Source organism: Epinephelus fuscoguttatus, linkage group LG19 (genome assembly GCF_011397635.1).
Source record: "Epinephelus fuscoguttatus linkage group LG19, E.fuscoguttatus.final_Chr_v1".
Taxonomy (NCBI): Eukaryota; Metazoa; Chordata; class Actinopteri; order Perciformes; family Serranidae; genus Epinephelus; species Epinephelus fuscoguttatus.
This window is the reverse complement of record NC_064770.1, coordinates 32,108,096-32,128,578: the sequence shown is the minus strand read 5'-3', so window position 1 is coordinate 32,128,578 and position 20,483 is coordinate 32,108,096. Positions and strand designations below refer to the sequence as shown.

The 20,483-nt window shown below is 43.4% G+C and overlaps 1 protein-coding gene across 1 annotated transcript in view; it reads right to left on the bottom strand.

Annotated features, from left to right (window-relative positions):
- Positions 1 to 84: 84 nt before the first annotated feature.
- Positions 85 to 20,483, bottom strand: part of llgl1 (LLGL scribble cell polarity complex component 1) — a 59,408-nt gene continuing 39,009 nt past the window's right edge. Inside the window, exons 10-23 of the mRNA XM_049560173.1 lie at positions 18,650 to 18,717; positions 16,879 to 17,053; positions 14,519 to 14,623; positions 12,839 to 13,131; positions 12,417 to 12,567; positions 11,878 to 12,016; positions 11,060 to 11,373; positions 10,768 to 10,959; positions 10,477 to 10,549; positions 9,938 to 10,052; positions 8,917 to 8,981; positions 7,356 to 7,491; positions 7,185 to 7,267; positions 85 to 3,077 (exon numbers count right to left, since the gene is read on the bottom strand). Of these exons, the coding sequence (XP_049416130.1) occupies positions 7,189 to 7,267; positions 7,356 to 7,491; positions 8,917 to 8,981; positions 9,938 to 10,052; positions 10,477 to 10,549; positions 10,768 to 10,959; positions 11,060 to 11,373; positions 11,878 to 12,016; positions 12,417 to 12,567; positions 12,839 to 13,131; positions 14,519 to 14,623; positions 16,879 to 17,053; positions 18,650 to 18,717 (1,905 nt within the window). The 3' untranslated portion in view covers positions 85 to 3,077; positions 7,185 to 7,188. The remainder of the gene's footprint in view (positions 3,078 to 7,184; positions 7,268 to 7,355; positions 7,492 to 8,916; positions 8,982 to 9,937; positions 10,053 to 10,476; positions 10,550 to 10,767; positions 10,960 to 11,059; positions 11,374 to 11,877; positions 12,017 to 12,416; positions 12,568 to 12,838; positions 13,132 to 14,518; positions 14,624 to 16,878; positions 17,054 to 18,649; positions 18,718 to 20,483) is intronic.

Sequence of the window (20,483 nt, the reverse complement as noted above, 5' to 3'; positions counted from 1 at the left end):
GTGCACTGTGAGTCCAGCAATTATCAAAGCACCAAATCACTTTATGTTGAAACCACAAACAATTCCTACAGAGAGAGTAAATAATTTTATTAACATTCACAATTCTTCATCAGTCAAAATGCTAAATGACCTGATTAAAATTCTACACACAAAACTGAATGACAAAGTAGAAACAAATTCATCTTAATTGTGGAATTACAAAGGTAAATCGTGCCATTTGTAGCATCGAGGGGTTAATTATTTGTGTCAACCAGAGCACCAAAACAAGCTAACACAAAAGTAATAAAAAAAAAAAAAGCATTAACATGATTTCTACCAGTTGAGCTACATTAGTTAGTAGTGAGGTCCCTTTTTTACTTTTTATTTTATTTTAATGTGAGGTGATCAGAAAGCTTGAATACTGAGCGGTTTTTAGGCTACGACAGGTTCTACAAAGTTCTACTGCTTTACTCTATCATCGGCTTGCCTTTATAAACCTGTCTTCTGTAAAGCTAGGTATAGATACTTTATATATATCATTTTTTTACACAGTAAAACTTGTTTTTTAAAAAGGGTTAAAAATACTGGTGATCAAAGCTCTGCATGTAGCCAATATTACCGAGAATGCACCGATTCACAGAAACCCACAAAAGAAATCTCCTGGGTGCATCATAGTACACAGTACGTTACACTTAGCATTCAGACTGACTTTGCTTCCCTTGCCACACTTCCCTGAGTCCCATCAAAAAGATTTCTGCATGAGATGATGTAACAGAGGATTTAAAAACTCTTTGTTTTCCACTTTCTTTAGCTTTTCTTCTTTTTGCTTCGATCACGATTTCACCAAACATAGAACGATGATCAAAATTAAATCTGAGCTCTTCAAACAGGCTGTTACTGATGAATCTAATACATGTTGACTGAAAGATGAAGAATGTATTTGCAACTCAGGTCATGCACTTAGCAGAAAAAAGGTATTTCAAAAATATTATTTCACATAGATCTGCTCTGGTCCTTTAAAGGAATACTTCACCTGCAAAATGACCATTTATGTATCAATTGCGCACCCCGTGTTGTGTTGAATTCAGGACTAAAACTGTTTTTCACACATGCTTCTGCAGTGAACGAAGAATCCAAAAAAGGCAAACATTCTTCACTATCAAAGGAAACAGGTGCGGCGTTTAACAACAGCTAAACTATATCAGAACATGTTTATGAACTCTCATACGACTCCTTTTCATTCCCTCACTTTCCGTAACTGCTTATCCTGTTGGGCAACATTGGGCAAGAGGGTACACTCTGGACAATTTAGAGTCACCAATTAACCTGCATGTCTTTGGACTGTGGGAGGAAGCTGGAGCACCCGGAGAAAACCCACACTGACACTGGGAGAACATGCAAAGTCCGCACAGAAGGGCTCCCCGACTCTGGGTTCGAACCAGGAAGCCTCTTGCTGTGAGGTGACAATGCTAACCACCGTACCACCGCACCACCAAAATAATCCAAGTGTCATTTATCCGGCCGTATGCTCAGTACTTCCAAAAACATGCATTTTTTTGGTAAAACATTACAATTTAAAATGCGAATACAAACATGGTCAAGTCCCTGGAATGCTCAGGCTCGCTACTGATAGATGAAGAAGTGTTTTATAAGTAACATTTTAGAAAAGCTGCATGTGTTTGGGAAGCACTGAGCACACAACTGGATAACTGAGACGTGGACTATACTCTACGAGTTGTGTGAGAGTTTGTAAACTGGTGTTTTGATACAGTTTTGCTGTTGTTAAATGTGATCCCCATCAACTTTAATTCATGAAGAATGTTCACCTTTTTTTGGATTCTTCGTTCACGATAGAGGCATGTGAGAAAACCAAAGTTTTCTTCACCAATTCAGCGTAACAGTGGGTTGATTTACAAATGTTCATTCTGTGGGTGAAGTATTGTTTTAATACAATTGTACCGCCTTTGCTTCCCTCTTCACCAGCTTTGAAATCGGCACGAGTTCTTTCCTCTTGCTTCCCCTCTTTCTATTTGTCACTAAAATATCTTTACTTTCTCCAAAAGCCGTACAAAACATATGTGATACAACGTCAGTCTCTGTATTACAAAACACCTTCATTATCCGAGCACTTGCTTCTTCAATATCCAGAGAGCAGACAGAGAGCTTCTGAGAACCTTGGTGGTGATGTGCTTGTGTGTGATAACATATTGGCTCAGTTGATTTACGCACCACCTCGACCCACACAGGACACCGGGTGAAGCAATTCAACTGCACTTATTGGCACCAAAGAGGGAAGAATACAATTTTCACAGCCTTCAATACGCAAAATACTTCATTTGCTAGTCTTACTCTCTTGAACTCTACAATGCTCTCTTTCAGTCTCTGCTGGATATCCTCAGTTCGTAAACATGGGTCATTCACAGGGCTATGGTGGTGTTAAGCGGCGTGCAGGACATTTATCCAACACATCCACTGGTGTGCACGAGGAATCAACAAGCACATTTGGCGACTGAGCGCCGAATCCAGTTCCAACTGTGGGGAAACCTCAGACCGATCCCATCCCGCCACAAAACTGTGGATAGAAAAATAAAAACACAGAAAAGTCACTGGTAATTTTTCTCTGCAGGATGTGACAGCCGTTTCCTCAAAGGCTGAGCCGCAGTCATTACGCCTGGAGAACATTACCATCCAGTCACCTCGGGGAAAAAACAAGGCCGAGGGGAAATGATCGCACCGAGTCTCGAGTTCAGTTCTCAGTGCTTGAAATCAGAATCATCACCTCCACCTCCAAGTCCATCCAGGCGCCACACTGTGCCGGGGAGGCTGTCTGTGTCTCCATGTGGGAGGCGATGTCATGTTTCCAAAGTGGTTATAGAAGAAGAAGAAAAAGAAGTCGTTCTTCCAGAGGGAGGAACAAACAAACGAGTCTTTGACGCTGTGTTCTCTTTCTGTGTGAAGGCTTTCCTCCCAGTTTGTGCCAGGCTGACAGGAGAGTGCAGAGTGCTGGCTCGGGGCTCCACCGTGGGATGATGGGAGATGTTTGTGGTCCAGCACTGAAATCCGGTCCATCTAGACCACCGGAGCCCCTCCCTGTAATACTGCAACAACAATAAGAAAACAGTATGAGCAAAAAAACATCACCACGTTTACATCAGTCTGTAGCTTAAAGGGATGGCTCAGATTTTTTTTAAGTGGGGTTGTATGAGGTGCTTATTCCTAGTCAGTGTATTACATACAGTAGATGTCAGTCGGCATGCTGCCAGTGTGGAGGAGAAGGCTGGAGTACAACTACAGAAGCTAAGCAATGAAGCTCTAGCGGAAGTTCAGTCAGGAAGACAATATTTTTTAGTTTTTAATGAAATAAAGGCTGTTTCATATTCTATTCTCCTCCTCTGTATTTTATTTATTTTTCTACCTTTATATAACCACACAGTGATTGAGGTTAAGGTCTCTTTTCTAAGAGAGACCTGAATAAGAAACATTAATGAGATAAAGATAAAGCCTATGGTCAATAACACCGGCATCATCACGCCTCTTTATGTAATTAACAAATAGCAACGAGAGCAGGCTGTGAGTGGCTCAAATAACACTAATAAATAACATAAAATAAACAAAGTTAACGAAGGAAACGAATGAATTTAACAAATGAATCACTTGGCCATAATATTGCTGTGGAGGAAGAGAATGTTGCTGACCGACTGCGGTCCCAATCCTGTGCGTCTCTCTTCCAAGATGCGCCCACAGACACTAAAGGCCCGCTCTGAAGGCGCACTGGATGCGGGGATACTGAAGATGAAACGCACCAGCTTTGAGAGCGCTGGGAAGTAGAAGGCTCAGTGCGCCTTCAGACCTTGTTTGAGCTTCTTTTCCACAACATTTGTTAACTCCATCCTGTCGCTATAGGCTACATCCCGATCCCGCAGTGGTTTTTTTAGCCACCGGTTCCCGCCCGCAGCAAAGTTCAAACTGCCCGCTCCGCAAGATTTGCGTTGGGTCCCGTGGGACCCGGCGGGACCCAATCCCAATGCAGCCCTCCACTTCCATGCCTGCACTGCTGCTTCTCCAAATTGGGAGCGTGCTGACTGACATCTACTGTATGTAACACACTGACTATGGATAAGAACTTCATACAACCCCGCTTCAAATATCTGAACTATCCCTTTAATGCTAACACTTCAGCACACCATGTTAAAGCTATAGTGCATAACTTCTACATGTCCGTAAATGTCCGATTCACCCAAGCCACTACTAGAGGAGATGACACAATGCTGATTAAGCCGATCAGCTCCTCTAACATCTCGTGGTATTTTTCAATATATATCATTTTTAGTTTGCGTGTCGACCGGCGACATTCCCGCGCTGGCGCACAGGAAATGCCGCGTTTTACCTCACAACAAGAAGGGAGGGGGAGGAAGAGTGGAGAGTCTCATAGCAAGAGGTAGAGCGCAGGTAGAAAGAGAAAGCAACATGGCGGAGAAGCGGCCTTGACACGGTTCAGAAGTGGATCCTACCACAGAGAAAAAGCCTGGACGTTCGGCTGAAGGTTAGCAAAGAAGGAAAGTGACCGACGGAGAAGGCAAACAAGGATTTGTACTGGTGTCGCTTTTCCTCGGTGGAGAGCCCTGAAGGAAGAAATTGGGCTGAGGGCAGACACAGATGTTGCCTTGCTGCTGTTGGATGAGTAAGTGACTTGGTTTGGTGCCGCCGGCTTATTAGTTGTAATAATGCATTATCCGCTGGGAGGCGACAGAAGTTACGCACTATAGCTTTAAAGGACAAAGGGGAGAGGTATGTCAACCTTAAAACTGCTGTAATTCTAGAAACTTTTGACTTTAATTTAAGACATTACTCGCCATATATCAACATCTTGTTTGTGTTAAAATGTATTGCTGCTCTTGAAAAAAAAAAACAACTGCAGAACCGAGATACAGTGTAAAGTAATTTTTCTGAGTCATTAATCAAACAAAATGCTGAACATTAGCTGGCTTTAGGACCTTAAAACCTTGCATGTAACCCTAATTATTGTACATCACAAAAAAGACAATGATGACAATGAAAACAAATGACAACTAAAAATGTGAATATATAATTAATCAACACAATGGAATATTTATACTATAAATAAAGTACATGCCGTACAGAATGTACAGTTGAGGTGTATTATCTGTAGTTTCAGTTACACCACCAGAGGGCAGCAGAGAGTTTAAAAAATGAAGGAGAGCTGTGTTGACAGACCGACAGACGAGGGAGACGACAGCAACCATTACCTCCTGATTTACGATTCCTGTGAGTGCACAGACGAATGCAACTGCATGGAAGAGTGCAATTAGTGCCGAGTAGGTAACCACTAAAAACCCGAGCAGAGCCCCCTCTATTTCAGTAAATTTAATGATACATAAATCTCTGGTTTTTCATCATTACACAACACGAGCTCCAGCTGTGATGATAATCTCCTTTCTTTTGCCAAATCCAGGAGCTCCCATGTGTTTTTTATCTAATGTCTTTTATAAAAATAACACTCCTTCAGAGGAAACTCATGAGAGGGTGTGTGTGCTGCTAACAGATGTAGAAAAGCTGTGATCTGTGTGGAGCCTTACAGTAAAGGTCAAAGGGTAAGTTTGGTATTTTTTTAACCTGGACCCTATTTTCCCATGTTTTTGTTTCGCAAGTAATGGGAGGAACATTTTTTTGAAATTGGTCCAGTATTATGTGAGCCTGTGAAACAATGTCTGCAAAGTAACCACTCAGGGCCTGTTCTCACAGTCAATGTACACCCACGAAAGGAGTTTGCTCAGATTGTTGTCTGAAGTTATGGAAAGGATCCCTACAGAGATAGACCTTTTTTGTTTAAGAGTAATATCCTTTAAGTTTAACCAGATACAGCCCTGATATCACCAGCGCCGAAGCCAAACCTGAGTTGATGATTGTTGGGACAGTAGAAAGATGAACTAAGAACAGACCTTTTTAATACCACTTAGGAGAATGAAATAGTAGTGTGCTCCAGGACTGTCTTTATCATATGATACTCAAAAAAAAAAAACGCAGGTGCTCTTGAAGAAAAGGGTCAGAACATGGGAAGAAAGAATTAACTTCAGGCACATGTGAGGAGCAGGAACAGATGCGATTGAATTAAGTTATAAAGCCTTTATTCCAAGACATGGCTGTTTAAATTAAAACACCGACCGGTTTCTTCAGGGTGCAAAAGGGTGGACAGGAGTCAAGCAAAACATTTTCATAAGCTTGGTGGGGGGGTGTCACCCAATCTTGTTTAATAAGTGGCCCTTCATTGTGATCCATTGCTGTCACCACCTGTGCTCACTTATTAATAAAGATCGGGTGACACTCCCCTACCAACCTTATGAAGATGTTTTGCTTGACTCCTGTCCACCCCTTTGCACCCTGACGAAGACCTCAGGGTCGAAACTGGTCGGTGTTTTAATGTCAGCAGCCATGTTTTTGAATAAAGTGTTTTTAAGTTAATTCAAATGCATCTGTTCCTGCTCCATGCATGAGTGCCTGAAGTTCTTTTTTCCTTCACGCCTTTTTGATACCACTTTAAATCAAATTTAAAATTACAGGACTGTTTCTGGTTCAACAAAAAGGGTCTCACCGCAGCCTGTTTCGCAGCGCTCTTGTTCAAAACACAAAAAAGAGTCAGGTTGAAAAATATTGCCCTTGTCCTTTAAGATTGCTCCATTTTTGGATTGCCAATCTAGTGAATAAACTGAATAAAATAAGGCATAACTGAGGACTTTAAAATGGTACCGTGAATAAAGAGGCCTCTGAAATGAAGCATGGGCGACTCCGAGTACATTAAAGTCAGTGAGGAGAAATACCCTGGGCTACAGTATGAAACACTATTAAAGAGCAAGTCTTTTCAATTTGCCTCGACGGAAAAGATTTCTGCTCCACTGGCTTTTCAGAGACACAGAGCGGAGGGAAAACAGAGTGCGGGGCTTGTTATTGGAATGCAGCGCTCAGACAGAACAACTCTTTGAAGTTTGCACACTCTGGACTGGCTCCATTAGAAACAGGTGTCTGTGTGTGTGTGTTATGTGTGTGTGTGTGTGTGTGTGTGTGTGTGTGTATGTGTGTGTGTGTCTGCTTTCAAATATCCAGAGTTAAGTCTAAGCAACTGTGAGCTGATGTATCTGATCCTGCTGGTGTTTTCTGTGTGGCTTCAGTAACTGTAGCAGGTACCTCACCTGTTCAGTTAATGAGGATGCCAGTCGAGCGTCCCTCCTCCTCTTTAATGTTCTTCAGGTTGTTCTCTGCCTCGTCCACAGTGCTGCAGCAGATACACAAACCACAAGTTAAATTACTGTCTTATGTGCAAGCCGTGCGTACGTGTACATATGAGTGGGTGTGCAGCCTACGTTAGAAAATCCCTGACGTCCTCCACGGTGATTTCTCCGGTGGAGTCGAGGGTGAGGTCAGCGCAGCTGAGGGGGGAGTCCAGCGGCGTGTCCAGGACGGGAGAGGACAGGGTGCTCTGAGGCTCTTCTGTTTGCCCTGTGAGCGAGAAACCAACACAGTCAGGGGCTGAAGCATCTGTGTGACTGACAGTGGTGTGTGCTGCTGGAGGAGTCTAATTGGCTCTGAAGAATTTTCCCCAGTAATGTCGGACTGAGTGAATATTATTTTGGCAAGCTCATTAAACAAAACTTTATCACAATTTGGTTAGACAGTAGGTTCAGAAACAATATGTCATGTCTTTTATATCCCACCAACGTGCTTAAATGTAATAAAGAGGAGCGAAAGCAGGGAGTTCAGCAGCACTTGAACAAATGAAGATGGCTGAAATCTGTATTTTCAAAAAGCACCGCTTCCTTTTTGCATCACTGGTTGAGGCTGAGAGCCCGAACATGTCGGTTTAACATTACAACTATCTTTTTGGTTTCTTCTCCTTTAGTTCAGTGCTGTTTAAGTCACATTTTTCTTAAGTCAAGCCTGGTTTTCAAAATCCTGTTTTGATCACTTGAAGGTTAATTTTGGTATTCTTCAATCTGGACTCTATTTTGCCATGTTTTGTATCTAAAGCCCTGTTTCCACCAAACACTTTCAGTATAGTACCTATGGAATCAAAGGCTCCGTCCAGCACTCTCTGTATCAGTCTGCACCTTGTTTATCGTCCACAGAACAAGGCTACACGCCGACATTTTCAGTTGGTGGAGACCAAATAACAGAGCTCAAAAGGAGAGTAAATATTGGACCTACATTTATCAGGACACAAACCAACCAAACAAATGTTGGTGAGCGTTTGATGGATGTATACCGTAAATACGGAACTGTTTTCTAACAAGTTCAACATATCAACATTATAAGGTGATAATATATCAATGTTATGTTTACAGCTTGTTACGCTGCCCTCTAGTGGCCAAAAATGAATTGATGCTGATTTAACAGAGAGCTGATTTCACAGTGCGCTCCCATAAGATATAAAAACGGATAATAATCTACACAGCAGAAGAGATGTTGTCTCTTTTATTCCATTCACAATCAAAAAGAAAGAGTTGACCAGATGCAATCTCTTTTAAATCTTTGTTTTCTCCTGTAAAAATTGTTTTGATGATGCAATGATACTTTTAAGATTTAAAAATGGGAAATAAATATTCAAACATTCTCTGTTGCCTTCATGGACAGTTAATAAAGTCAGAGTGCCAGGTGAAAGCCTCACCAAGACATAAACAAACCCTACTCTGGTCTCCAGGACAACCACCACTTCCTGCCAGAGAGGGAGGTGCTGGGCAGGAGAGGCAACTGGGGCATACTGAATGGTTACCATGGAGACCGGAGGGGAACCCCTATGCGGCCTGCTGGCAGTTTAAGAGGCTCAGAGAGAGAAGAGAAAGTGATGAAGAGGGAGAGTAGACGAGGAGAGAAATAACAAGAGGAGAGAGAAAGTGTGTGTGTGTGTGTGTGTGTGCGTAGACGTACCCTCAGCCTGACCCATCTGGTTCTTGTGGGTTCCGTTGGCCTGCGGCTGCGTCGTCGTACCATCGCTGAGGAGACACACGAGCACACACCATTTACTTTGGCAGCAGACGGAGTAATAATAAAGCAATAACAGTAAAAGTATCATTTCTTTGGTTTCACATGCAGCTGAGAGCCTCCAGCTGGTGGAAACCCAACAGAGAGCACCATGAACAGTAGGTTTAGTGGTTTCCAGTGTGGGGTCCAGGGACCACCAAGAGTCTTTGACAGTGGGTCTCTGGAAAATGTTGCACATCAGTGAGCAGGTAATGTTATGCCTTGAGTCTAGTGCTGTGCATCAATATGATGAAGCACGTTGATTTGTCAGGTAGGGACTGGGATGTCACAAGAACGGATACTTGGAACCAAGTCGATGCCAAAATTCGGACAATGTGACAGTACTTGTTCTCCTCTAGTACTGTAGGTCCTGGGGGTGCAGTTCTGCTGGATCTCAGCAGGCAGCATATACGCCCACACGTACTCTGGTCTGCTGTTAAACGCCAAGAGAAGAAAAAGAGTGCCTACCAGCAAGGAAGAACAGCAACACATGGAAGATTGCGACAAGCCCAGTGTATTTTGTCAATTCTTTGCTCCGCACATTGACACTCTGCTACAACCTCCAGCAGCACGATGAAACGCTGAGTGTATACTCTGCACTAAGCGCTGCACATTTGGCATTTTTGGGTAAAACGCTGCGCTCATCACTATCATTTTACCAAGTCGTCCAATCACAGTGGAGGAGGGGTGGGACAAACAGACTACCACAAAGACCAACCGTCACATCCTACATGTACAAACGCTGAACAACAACAGAAGAGAGGTATGTTAATATACTGTAGACTCTCAAATAGCGTGCCGTGATGCCAAACCAGGTGTGCTGGGTGTAAAGCAGCTCATTGTAATCACTGTGGGTGAACAGTAAATGTGTGTCCTGATAAAAGCTCCATTTCTGATAGTATTACAGTATAATAAGCGTGTGTGTTACCTGGCAGGTGTGGGCTCTAGCGGTCGGTCCAGCTGAACTGAGCAGAGCGGTTCAGTGATGACTTTGGCAGACAGTGAGAACCTCTCGTACTCTGAGGGAGAGATCAGGTAAAACCCTGCGTAGAAAACCAAAAGATAATAATTAGACAGTTATTATGACTTTAAAGTTGTGATATATTTGGAACAATTTTCTACTGTACTCTTTGTCTGAGGACGTTATTTCTGGAAAGACAAGCTCATTAATTTTCCCGTTTTAAGAGCCACAAACAAATTTCCATTCACCTACACTGAGCAGGGATCCATGGCAATAACTACATGTGTGACTGGATGCCGGTGGAGCAAGTGGAAAAATATTTTTTGGGTGAAATTAACCTTTAACCTGATCCGACCCTCCCTATTTGGAAGTCTTTTTTCACAGTGTTGTGAATGTGAAAGTCATTATCACGTGCAGTTTTCTCTTGACTTTCAGTGCCTCAATTAGAGATCTTTTCAATTACATCTTTGCTGCGCTTTTACTAAAATCAAGCATGTTTTACTCACCCTGTCCGTTCTTGGTGAAGACGCAGGATGCAATGCCGCTGATGTCCTCCTTACGGATGCAGTCGTAGCGCACCTAAAGACACAAAATAGGCATTAAGCACCAGTGCATCATGAATAATTCAGTAAAACAACACCCACACCATCAAATTGCCAGTTGTCTAATGTACAAAAAAGTGTCGTACAGTTACTGTAAAAACCCCTAAAATACAAACACAAACTCTCTTATTGTCAGAATTAGACTTTGGCTTGTTTGCCAGCACACACATGCACACAAGCCCCTATAAACCGTACCTGTGGTCGAAGGCCAGGTATGTTAAAGAGGTGCATGTCGCCCAGGTTGGTCAGACAGACCAGTGTGTGTTCGCTGTAGTCTTCCTGCGCTGTGGAGCTGAAGAGCACCAGCGCCACCTTCCTCACCCGACAGCCTTCGTGTGCCGTCAGCTTGAACTTGGTCTTAGCGCTCACCTTAGGAAGAGAGAACACCTGGACAGAGAGCACAGGATTTTAAACTATAACATCATCAGTCTATAACCTATCAGTCTAAAACCTTTTAAATGCGGTGAAGTATTTGTGAATAGATCACCTTTAGCTGTTCCTCTGAGGCGATGAGAACAGAGTGAGCGTTGGTCATGTCCGGCGCGATGGCGAGGTCCTGGGAGGCTTCGTACGGGTCTGGTAAAGGTTTCCCCCGGCCGTCCAACACACAGATCGACACCACGGGGGCCCTGTGCATCAGCTGGATCTCTTTACCCAACACTGCCTCCACACACTGGCTGCTCTCGCCGGCTCCGCCCCGCTCACACACACGACCCGAGCCCACGCCGGGTACCTCCAGAGCGTAGGCGTACACACTGCCTGAGTTGGTGCCTGCCCATAGTGTGGGGCCGTGGTGTGTACCTGGTAGACACAGAAATACAGTACATACGGTTAGAGGCGTGGAAGTGATGTTTGTTTGATGTCTTTCTGATGCTTTCTCCTGACACAACTTTGGGATTTTCCTAAATAAAGCAGAAGTAAACAATAATGAGAAGTCCGGCAAGTTATTTAAAGGGGATCGATGCTTGTTTTCAGGTTCATACTTATATTTTGGGTGTCTACAAGGTTTTAGAGACACTTCCTCATTCTGTCTTTGCTGGAAAACCTGAATTCCCCTCTTGTCTTTGACATCTCAGCGTCTCTGCACGGTTATTGCATTCTGTAATGGAGAACAGTGGCACTTTCTACTGTGAAAAAGTCACCAATAAAAGCTTCTGAACACAAACGGACATGCTGCAGCAGGAATATGATCCAAAATCAGGAAGAAACTCACAATATCAGCAACCAAGATTAAATGTTTCCCCGACATTAGCTTCATGTAGTAGTGCACATAATGTCATAATATCAACGAGCATGTAAACACACCGTCACGTAGAAAGGTGTCAGCGAAGCACAGACATCGGACCACTCCAGACAGCGAGTCGTCTGCTGACCGGGGTTCAATCCTTCGCTGTATCGGAGTCACGTCTTCTTGCTCTGCCAGAGCAGCGTTGGCCTCCTGGACCTGCACGTGACATGGTCACAAAATGACGAACTTAATTCTTAAATCTTACTCTGCATCACAGATCGAACGGTATGAAAATTTCATACTCGATTATAGCTAAAAAAGTTATCATGGTTATCAGTATTCTCACAGTAATGTTAAACTGTGCAAGTTTTATATTGAAAACCACAGTACATTATATACATATATGAAATCCATATCAAATGTGCGTTAACATTTAACACAGTCTTTTAAATATTTGCTCGAGTGTCTGTCTCAGTGTAGATAATGACAGGGGACCAACAACATCACTGGGTTTGCCTGCTGCACACCCACTCTGTAAACAAGGGAACAGCAAAACAAACCCACACTGCCTGCTGCGCCTGCTTCTGGGAGACTAATACCAAAAGGAATCCTCTACCTTGCTGGTGGGTGTGGAGATGGCACGTTTCTTCCCAGACACTCTGCTCTTGCGGATGCGTCTGAAGCTCTGTCGTAAGGACTTTTTCAAGGACTTGACTCTGGACAGGGGGCCTTCCATCGCCAAGGAGTCATTAGGGTGCAGGGTACATCTGGAGGACATAAAGAACAGTACGGTGATGCAGTTTGGATCTCACTATGGTGAATCTGTCAGCTTGCTTTATCCTGTTTTTTACTGGCACTGGCCAAAAGAAACGCAATGTACATTGTTTCCAGGCTGCATTAACATCATCACATTGACTGTTGTAGCATGTGTGCTGTACAGAATGTGTATGTGCCTGTAATGTAGTTGGAACAGAAGGAAAGAAAAACACAGATGTAACAACCTGCGCTGTGTGTGGGTGAGTGTGAGTGTGTGCTAACCTGGCCAGCACCGCATTTCGTCTGTGGTAGTCAAACAGGCCAAATCCATGACTCGTCCCGAAGGAGATCAGGTTCCACTCGGCATGTAGAGCCACTGCTGTAACAGAGGCCGGCGGCAGGCACTGCACCAGCACCAGAGGCTGAAACCCCGGAGGGAAGGGGGCGGGTTTGAGTCGCGGCTCCAGCCTGTCGTGGCCTTTCCAGGTGAAGCCCTCCCTGTCCTGCAGCAGATCGACCACAGACACGTCCACAAAGTGGTCTGAACGCTCGTCACTCAAACCCAAAACGATCACCTGGAGAGAGAAAAGGCAAACCATGCTCAGTTGGTACTAAGTGCCCAAAGAGCTGCAGTTTCTGGAATACTCAGTCCAGCCCATCTGGCACCAACAACCATGCCACGTTCAAAGTCACTTAAATCACCTTTCTTCCTCATTCTGATGCTCAGTTTGAACTTCAGCAAGGCATCTTGACCATGTCTACATGCCTAAATGTATTGAGCTGCTGCCACATGATTGAGTAGCTATTTGCATCAACAAGCAGTTGAACAGGTGTACCTAGTAAAGTGGCCGGTGAGTGTATGTTTAATCAAACACTTTTTATCATGGTGATCAAAACTCAAGTGCAGTTTGTAGTTGTAAAAGTATACTTCCACTTCGCACAGCTTTTCCCATCACAGCTGAGCAGCTATGAGGTGTAAGAGCACTTGTGTGACTGCAGCTGCAACTCTCAGCCTGCCAAGTTCATCAGCTAGCTTCAGCTCATCCAAAGAAAACACGAGGCGATTTAAAAAAAAGAGGCTCTTCACCTCGTATGAACTCTCAAGTCAAATAGCCTCATTATTCGAGTCATTAGCGTATTAACTGTGGGCTAGTAGAGAACACAGTAAATTACGGGAATGGGAATACGTTCGGTCTTTATTATCAGCTGGCAAACTGTGTGTTGTGTTAACCTGCATTATTAATGTTGTGCCAAAACGTGAGGCTACTGCAGGTATATCATGTCTCATCAATCACAGCTTACTACACCATACTACCGAAGTTGAGCAGAAAGGTTCTTAGTCAGCAAGACTTCAGTGGACTCTTAGTCACAGAAAGTAGCTACATGCCCATTAGCCCACAGCGTCATTAACAGGCGGCTCGCTCAGTGTGTGACGTGCACTTGGAGATAAAATATAGGCCTATATTAATGAAGGTTCATTAGTATGGTTTTGTATTTCTCTGTAATGTAGCACAGTGTTAACAATGTTACTGATACTATTCTTTCTCACACCTTCAACTCAAACCATTGTGTTGCCCCGCCCAAAATATATTATTTAATCATTAAATTAATATCATAAACGTGCAGGCGACTAGTCGACTAATGGCCCTAAATGACGACTATTGGTGGACTATGAAAATTCTTAGCCCTATTCCATACAGACTGATTTTTACAGTACAATCATCTCAGCAAAAATTATTCTATTATCTCTATTACTTCAATTAAAATATCAAATTCTATTTAAACATATTAAAAACCTTGAATCATTTTTGGGTTTTAAACCACATATAAACACTCTTTAGAACAATAACTTAAAAAAAAAACAAACCTTACAGTATTGTGTGTTCTTGAAACAACCCGAGATGGTGTGTGTGACAGAGCCCAACACATTTTGCACGTGTGTGTACTGTATGTAAAATTTACCTGTCCAGCGGTTCCAGCCACCACCAGCTTGTTGCTGTATTTGCACAGACTGATCTTCTGGATGCCCAGTCTGGGGTCGTCACTGTACGGATCAAAACAGCCCACCTACACACAAACACACACACACAGAAGCTTAAATTGGCAAAATAAATGCAAAGAACACCCGACATAGGTTTTATTTGGAGCTACTGCTTTCTGTTTCGCTCCACACGTTCACCTTTTCTTTTGAAACTTTCGGAAACACTTTTGTCTCATTCCAAATCTTTGATCTGAACCGACAGCAAACAAATTCAGCTCAGACACACCAATATCAAAATGCCCTCCGTCCTCTACGGCAGCCTCTCTACTCTTAATCTCTGCCAAATGCCAGGACAATCCCCCTCATACACACTCAGCAAAACATGTGCATTAATCTGTCTCTCACACACAGTAGGAATTCCAATAGAATCCCCTCTCACATGGGAGTTGTGTCTTGGCAAAACAAAGAGTAGGAGAAGTTGGTCACTAACACACACACACACATGCACACATGCACATAAAGAGTGGGCTGATGGGTCTGGTTTTCATTACACAGGAGGAGAAAAAAAAGGAAAGGCTCCTCATCCCATATGAGGGCCACATTCCTGAACATGCAGCGCCGTTACCACAGGATACATGAGGAAAGGTGGGGGGAGCGAAAGAGTGAGTGGGAAGAAAAGAGGCCAAAGACTAATTAAATCTATTTGTCACTGTTAAAAGCATCACTAAAAATCTGTTTTTGTTCTTTCTAACCCATTTCTGCTACTAATTTCTTAAAGGGATAGTTAACCCAAATATACATACTTTCCCTCCGACCCGTGGTGCTGTTTATCAGTCTAGACTGTTTGGTGAGGTGCCGAGCGTCAGAGCTATCGGCTGTAGAGACGCCTGTCTTAACTTAAACTCAACAGGCAACAGCAACGTATCGTTCCAGAAATCATGACCCAGTTACTCAAGATAATCAACAGACGTTGTTGCGAGCAGTTTAATGTAGGAAGTGTTTTCTTCTGACCAAAGTACACCTGCCAACTGTATCACCACGCAGAAGGAAACGTGAATCTAGTCATGGACGAGAGGCTCCTGCTCATGCAGTCTGAGATGTAAACGTCAATGGCATTCTCTTTGGCTGAGCTGTAACATTAAGCCTCGTTTCCACCAAACACTTTCAGTATGGTACCTTTGGAACCTAAAGCCCTTCAGACATGGTACATAGACCCTAACGTTTCCACTGCAAACAGTGCTCTTAAATGTGGGCGGGGTTGTTGTCACTCACTGCTCCATCCAGCACTCACTGTATTTCCTCCTTTATCAGTCTGCACCTTGTTTATCGTCCGCAGAACGACGCTGCATGCCGACATTTTCAGAACAAACTAGAACAGGCTGCAGTGAGAGTCTCTCTCCATGGGATATTCAAAAATAGCAGGTGTGCGCATTTAGTCCTTCTCAGGCAAGCTCAGGGGTTTAGTGTTGCTGTAGCTCACAGGAAACGGGGCTTTAGCTAGCTCAGTGGTGCTAAGTGAGCTAGCAGTCGATGCCTACTTTCTTCTGCACGGTGATACAGTTGGTGGGTGTAGTTCAGTTGAAAAAAAAAAAAAAAAAGTTCCTACATGAAACTGCTTACAACAAGGTCTGCTATCTCCAACACTTTACAACTCACACCAAAACAATCTAGACTGATAAATAGCACTACAGGTAAGTGGAAAAATATGTAGTTTTGACTGTTGGGTGAACTCTCAAAAAAGCCACACTTTTGTCTCTTCCCTTCACTGTAATCCCTCCATCTACAGACGAGATCCAAGATAATATATGGTTATCTTGGTTATCTGCCCAAACACTGAGAAACATTTCCAACTGTGGATCCAGTCGATTTAAATATTCATCGAGTGTTTTCCTTCATGACCCATCTCCATTTCCTGTCAGCATCTTCCAAAGCCGAGCTACTCAGTCAAATTCGCTGCGCTTCTTCCTCCTGATGCTGAATCAGTTCATTTAAATGTAATGCTGAACAAAGAAACAGGCCATTAAAACAGAATCAGACTGCGGCTCCTTCACCGTCAAGTTTTAATAACAGGAACAATGGGGTGGGTCCTGTCTGAACACCCAACACATGAAAACAATCAGATGAGAGAATTAGGCCACAGATGTAGCCACAGATGTTGTGTCACAGGGCGACTGTGTGTGTGTGTGTGTGTGTGTGTGTGTGTGTGTGTGTAATACACAGACTGTTTTCATTCTCACAGCCTGTAAAGTAAGACCCTGTGTCGGATCTTTACAGCAAAGATTTCAGCTCTTTTATTCTTACTACATTTCAATTTTCTCATGCTCGTCTCCTCAGTTCTCACCTTCCTGAAGGGAGGCCATTCCTCCTCCTGCTGCATGTCGGGGTCGTCGTTAGGGTCCTGAGGATCGTCGCAAGGGTCGCAGTCGGTGTGGAAGACATTGGCTGTGCTGAGTTTGTACAGCGGAGTAAGAGCAACACCAGACGCATCCCAGAAACGCACGGTGCCGTCTTCATGCCTAGAAAACACATGATAAAAACGTATTTAAGGGCAAATTAATGAATCAATTCTAAGGCCCCCAGATGTAGCTGCAGAGTGAGCACTTCTTGCTTTCGAGCTGCTTTCCAGTGAAGGGGGCTGTGGACCTGAGGGTGCTGAGGGTGCTTTCACGCCTGTCTTGTTTAGTTCAGTTCAATCAAACTCAAAGTTTGTTTGCCCCCTAAGTGCAGTTCATTTGGGCAGGTGTGAACACAGCAATCACACTCAGGTGTGCACCAAAACAACTGGACTGAGACTTTCTGGAAGAGGTGGTCTCAGTCCGGTTACAAACGAACTCTGGTGCAGTTGGTTTGTGAAGGTGTTCCGACCTGGATGTGAACCAACTGCAGTCACATGACACATTGTTTGGGTTAAACATGAGCATGTTACAGTCCTGGAGGATTATTAATGTGCACCTCCTCCTGTACTGCCTTAATATGCACATTCAGCACATCCAATGCATCAAAACATTGTTTTCTAGTTGGAGCCGCGCCTCGTTTTCAAACTGTATGGTTTGACTAAAATGAACAATGACAGCAATATAGTCCACGATGAGCAGCACTAAAATCAGCCTGCGTAGTTGTCCCTCCATTGTGACATTAGAAAGTGTCACATTTATCTTGCAAGTGTACTCTTCTTCAACGTTTGCTTTACTTCCTGGATTTTTCCCACATGGAAATCCTGACCAATCAAGAGCAGCTTTCTCACACAAGGCATTTTATCTGGTCCGCTTGTAAATGCTGCCGTGAGAACATGAACCAACTCTAGGCAATTATACAACTTTGTGACAAAATTAGTCCCTGATTCAGACCAAAGGAGACAACTCTAGGTCTGAAAGCACCCTGAGTGAGATGGAGGATGCTGCCCAGGGGCAGAGAGGCTTTACCCGGTCAGACTCAGAGATACTGTTATCTTCTGCCTTCTGTTTATAGTTAACAGGTGAATTCACAGCTCACAGCAGCTTAATATGATAGGGCTTCTGGCTCTTGTTTGTTCTTGTATCGGCAAAAAATGTTGCACATTTCTAATCCGTTGTTAGTGTAGTTTGTTCATCTACAATATTACGTGAATGTCACTGTCACCCTGATCGTCCTGCCGAACCCCGTTCAAACCCTCAGACTTCATATGGAAAGAGTCAACAAAGAGTTGATGATCCAGCCAATAGTTCTCAAGATATTTCGCAAACTGTGCTTTTTACCGAATTCCAATCAATCCAGCTGTTCTGCTCCATTGTGCCCCATGCTAACACTAGCTCTGCCAAACATCTGCAGTTGGCATTATTACACCAGTTGCCTCAGGGTTTCCTTGTTGCAATTCCAATTCTGACAAATTTCATTGTCAGGACAAGTTAGATGTAGATGCAGTTTTATTCAGCACATCCATGTCGATCACATCAGAGAAGAAAAAAAAATGTCTCCACGCAGCTTTTAGTCACTTACACTTACTAGAAAGCAGCAGATTTGGACCAGATTTGTGTCATGAAAGAAAAATGAAACCTGGATCCACCAGCTGTGTGGAGGCAGCCTGTAACTGTTGATATATGACTGTGTTTGTGTATGTGCATGCGTGTGCGTACCCTGTCAATAGCAGCTCTTGTTGTTTGGGTGGAGGAGCCAGGTTTTTCCCTCCACAGATGGGCCAACTCTGCACAAACAGACAAAGATCGGAGGAAAGTTAGAACTCCGTCACACTGAGGAGATGCAAGAGAAAAATGTAACACATTGATCCATTTAAGACATATTCCCTGACCCTTTCCTTTTTATCATGACATCAGCTCAAAATGTCCCAGCCCTGACACTGAGGCACTCCCATATGGATGAGATGTGTATGCAGAAACACACAGATATCAGCTTTTGTTGGGTTCACTCTGTTGCAGTGCCAGTCTCTTTGGTTTGGCCTCGCACACACGGACAGACAGTGATGATTAACGAGTATACCAGCTGTGCGTGTGTGTGTGTGTGTGTGTGTGTGTGTAATCTGCCACTGATCAAACAGCTGATCTGAGCTACAAAGCCTTTGCAAAGCCTCTAACTGCTTACACCTGCTCTTAAAGTTAACACTCCCAGCAGGCTGGTGGTCACACTCCTGTAGGTTTCCTCAGAGCTGTTTAGCTGCCAGCCTCTGAGCTCAGATGAACTGGTACCAGGGATGGGAACTGATAAGGGTTTATTTATACCAATGCTGGCATCTCTTCCTTTATCGATTCCCTTATTGATTCCTGAGCAATTTTTTGTGTGTGGCAACAGTCAGTTGTCTTAGTCAAAGAAAAATTATGCAGCAGACTGCCTTTGTGGCGCTAATGCTATTACATTTACCCTCAGATACAGAAGTGCTGCTCGGTTGGGAAGCGGTGACATTCGTGTGTAGAGTGTCAAGTACACGGCATTCCTGGACTTTAAGCCCATGTTATGTAGAAAGATATTTCAGCATACTGGTGAAATTATAATGTTCATCTTTGTGAAATCAGGGTTCCCACACCATCTTAAACATCAAATACAAGGTTAATAGTCAATTAGCAGATACATCGCACACAAAAGGGCTGAATTGCTTCTTCTCTTAAGTTACTCTTCATTTGAAATGTTGCAAACGTGTTTCGCCCATGGTTTTGTTTGTTGTAACATACAATGCACGGGTGTTTTTGACAAGGCTGCAGCTGCACTGAATCCAATCAGAAGCAGCTTATTGACTATCAATGTGATGTTTCCTGCCATCACCTGCTCCAAGTTGGGACCAAGAACTGACAGCGCTGTGCACGGGGCGTGTGCTTTTGAATGAGATCAAATACAAGGTTTTTAAGGACTTTCTGGGCCCAAATTCAAGGACCCAACCTGGCACAGTTTGATTTGCTCAAATGATTTGCGTCTTGGTGCTGTTTAACCTGCAACACTCAACTTCAAATACCAATGCATGCACATGACTGCCACCATATCTCAAAGCAGGTGGCGCGTCAAACAGTCACCCATTTGTGGGAGGGACGTGTAGACTAAACAATGTGAAGCCTATTTAATTTCTGTTCCTTTGCAAAATATATAAATTCAAGCACTTCCAATGACTAGGTTTGCAACGGTGTGATATATTCATGGTCTCAGCAAATATCACTGTTTCACAGAATATGGTATCACACAAGTATTATCATTATCAGTTACAATGACCTTTACCAGAATGAAAACTGGAATTTTTTTGGTTGAGCAAATGCTTTACTATAATTGAAACTTGAAACCTTTTGTTCATGAAGGTCTTTGAAAAAAGTCTGACAGGCAGTCGAGGAGGAAAGGAGATGCACGCATGCTAGGGGTGGTAGAAAAAAATTGACACGGCATTGTACTGTGATGTTTTTGTGTTGCAGTATCGTATCACAACCTTTACTACATAAATTATTAATATTACAAATACAAATTAAACTTCCAGAC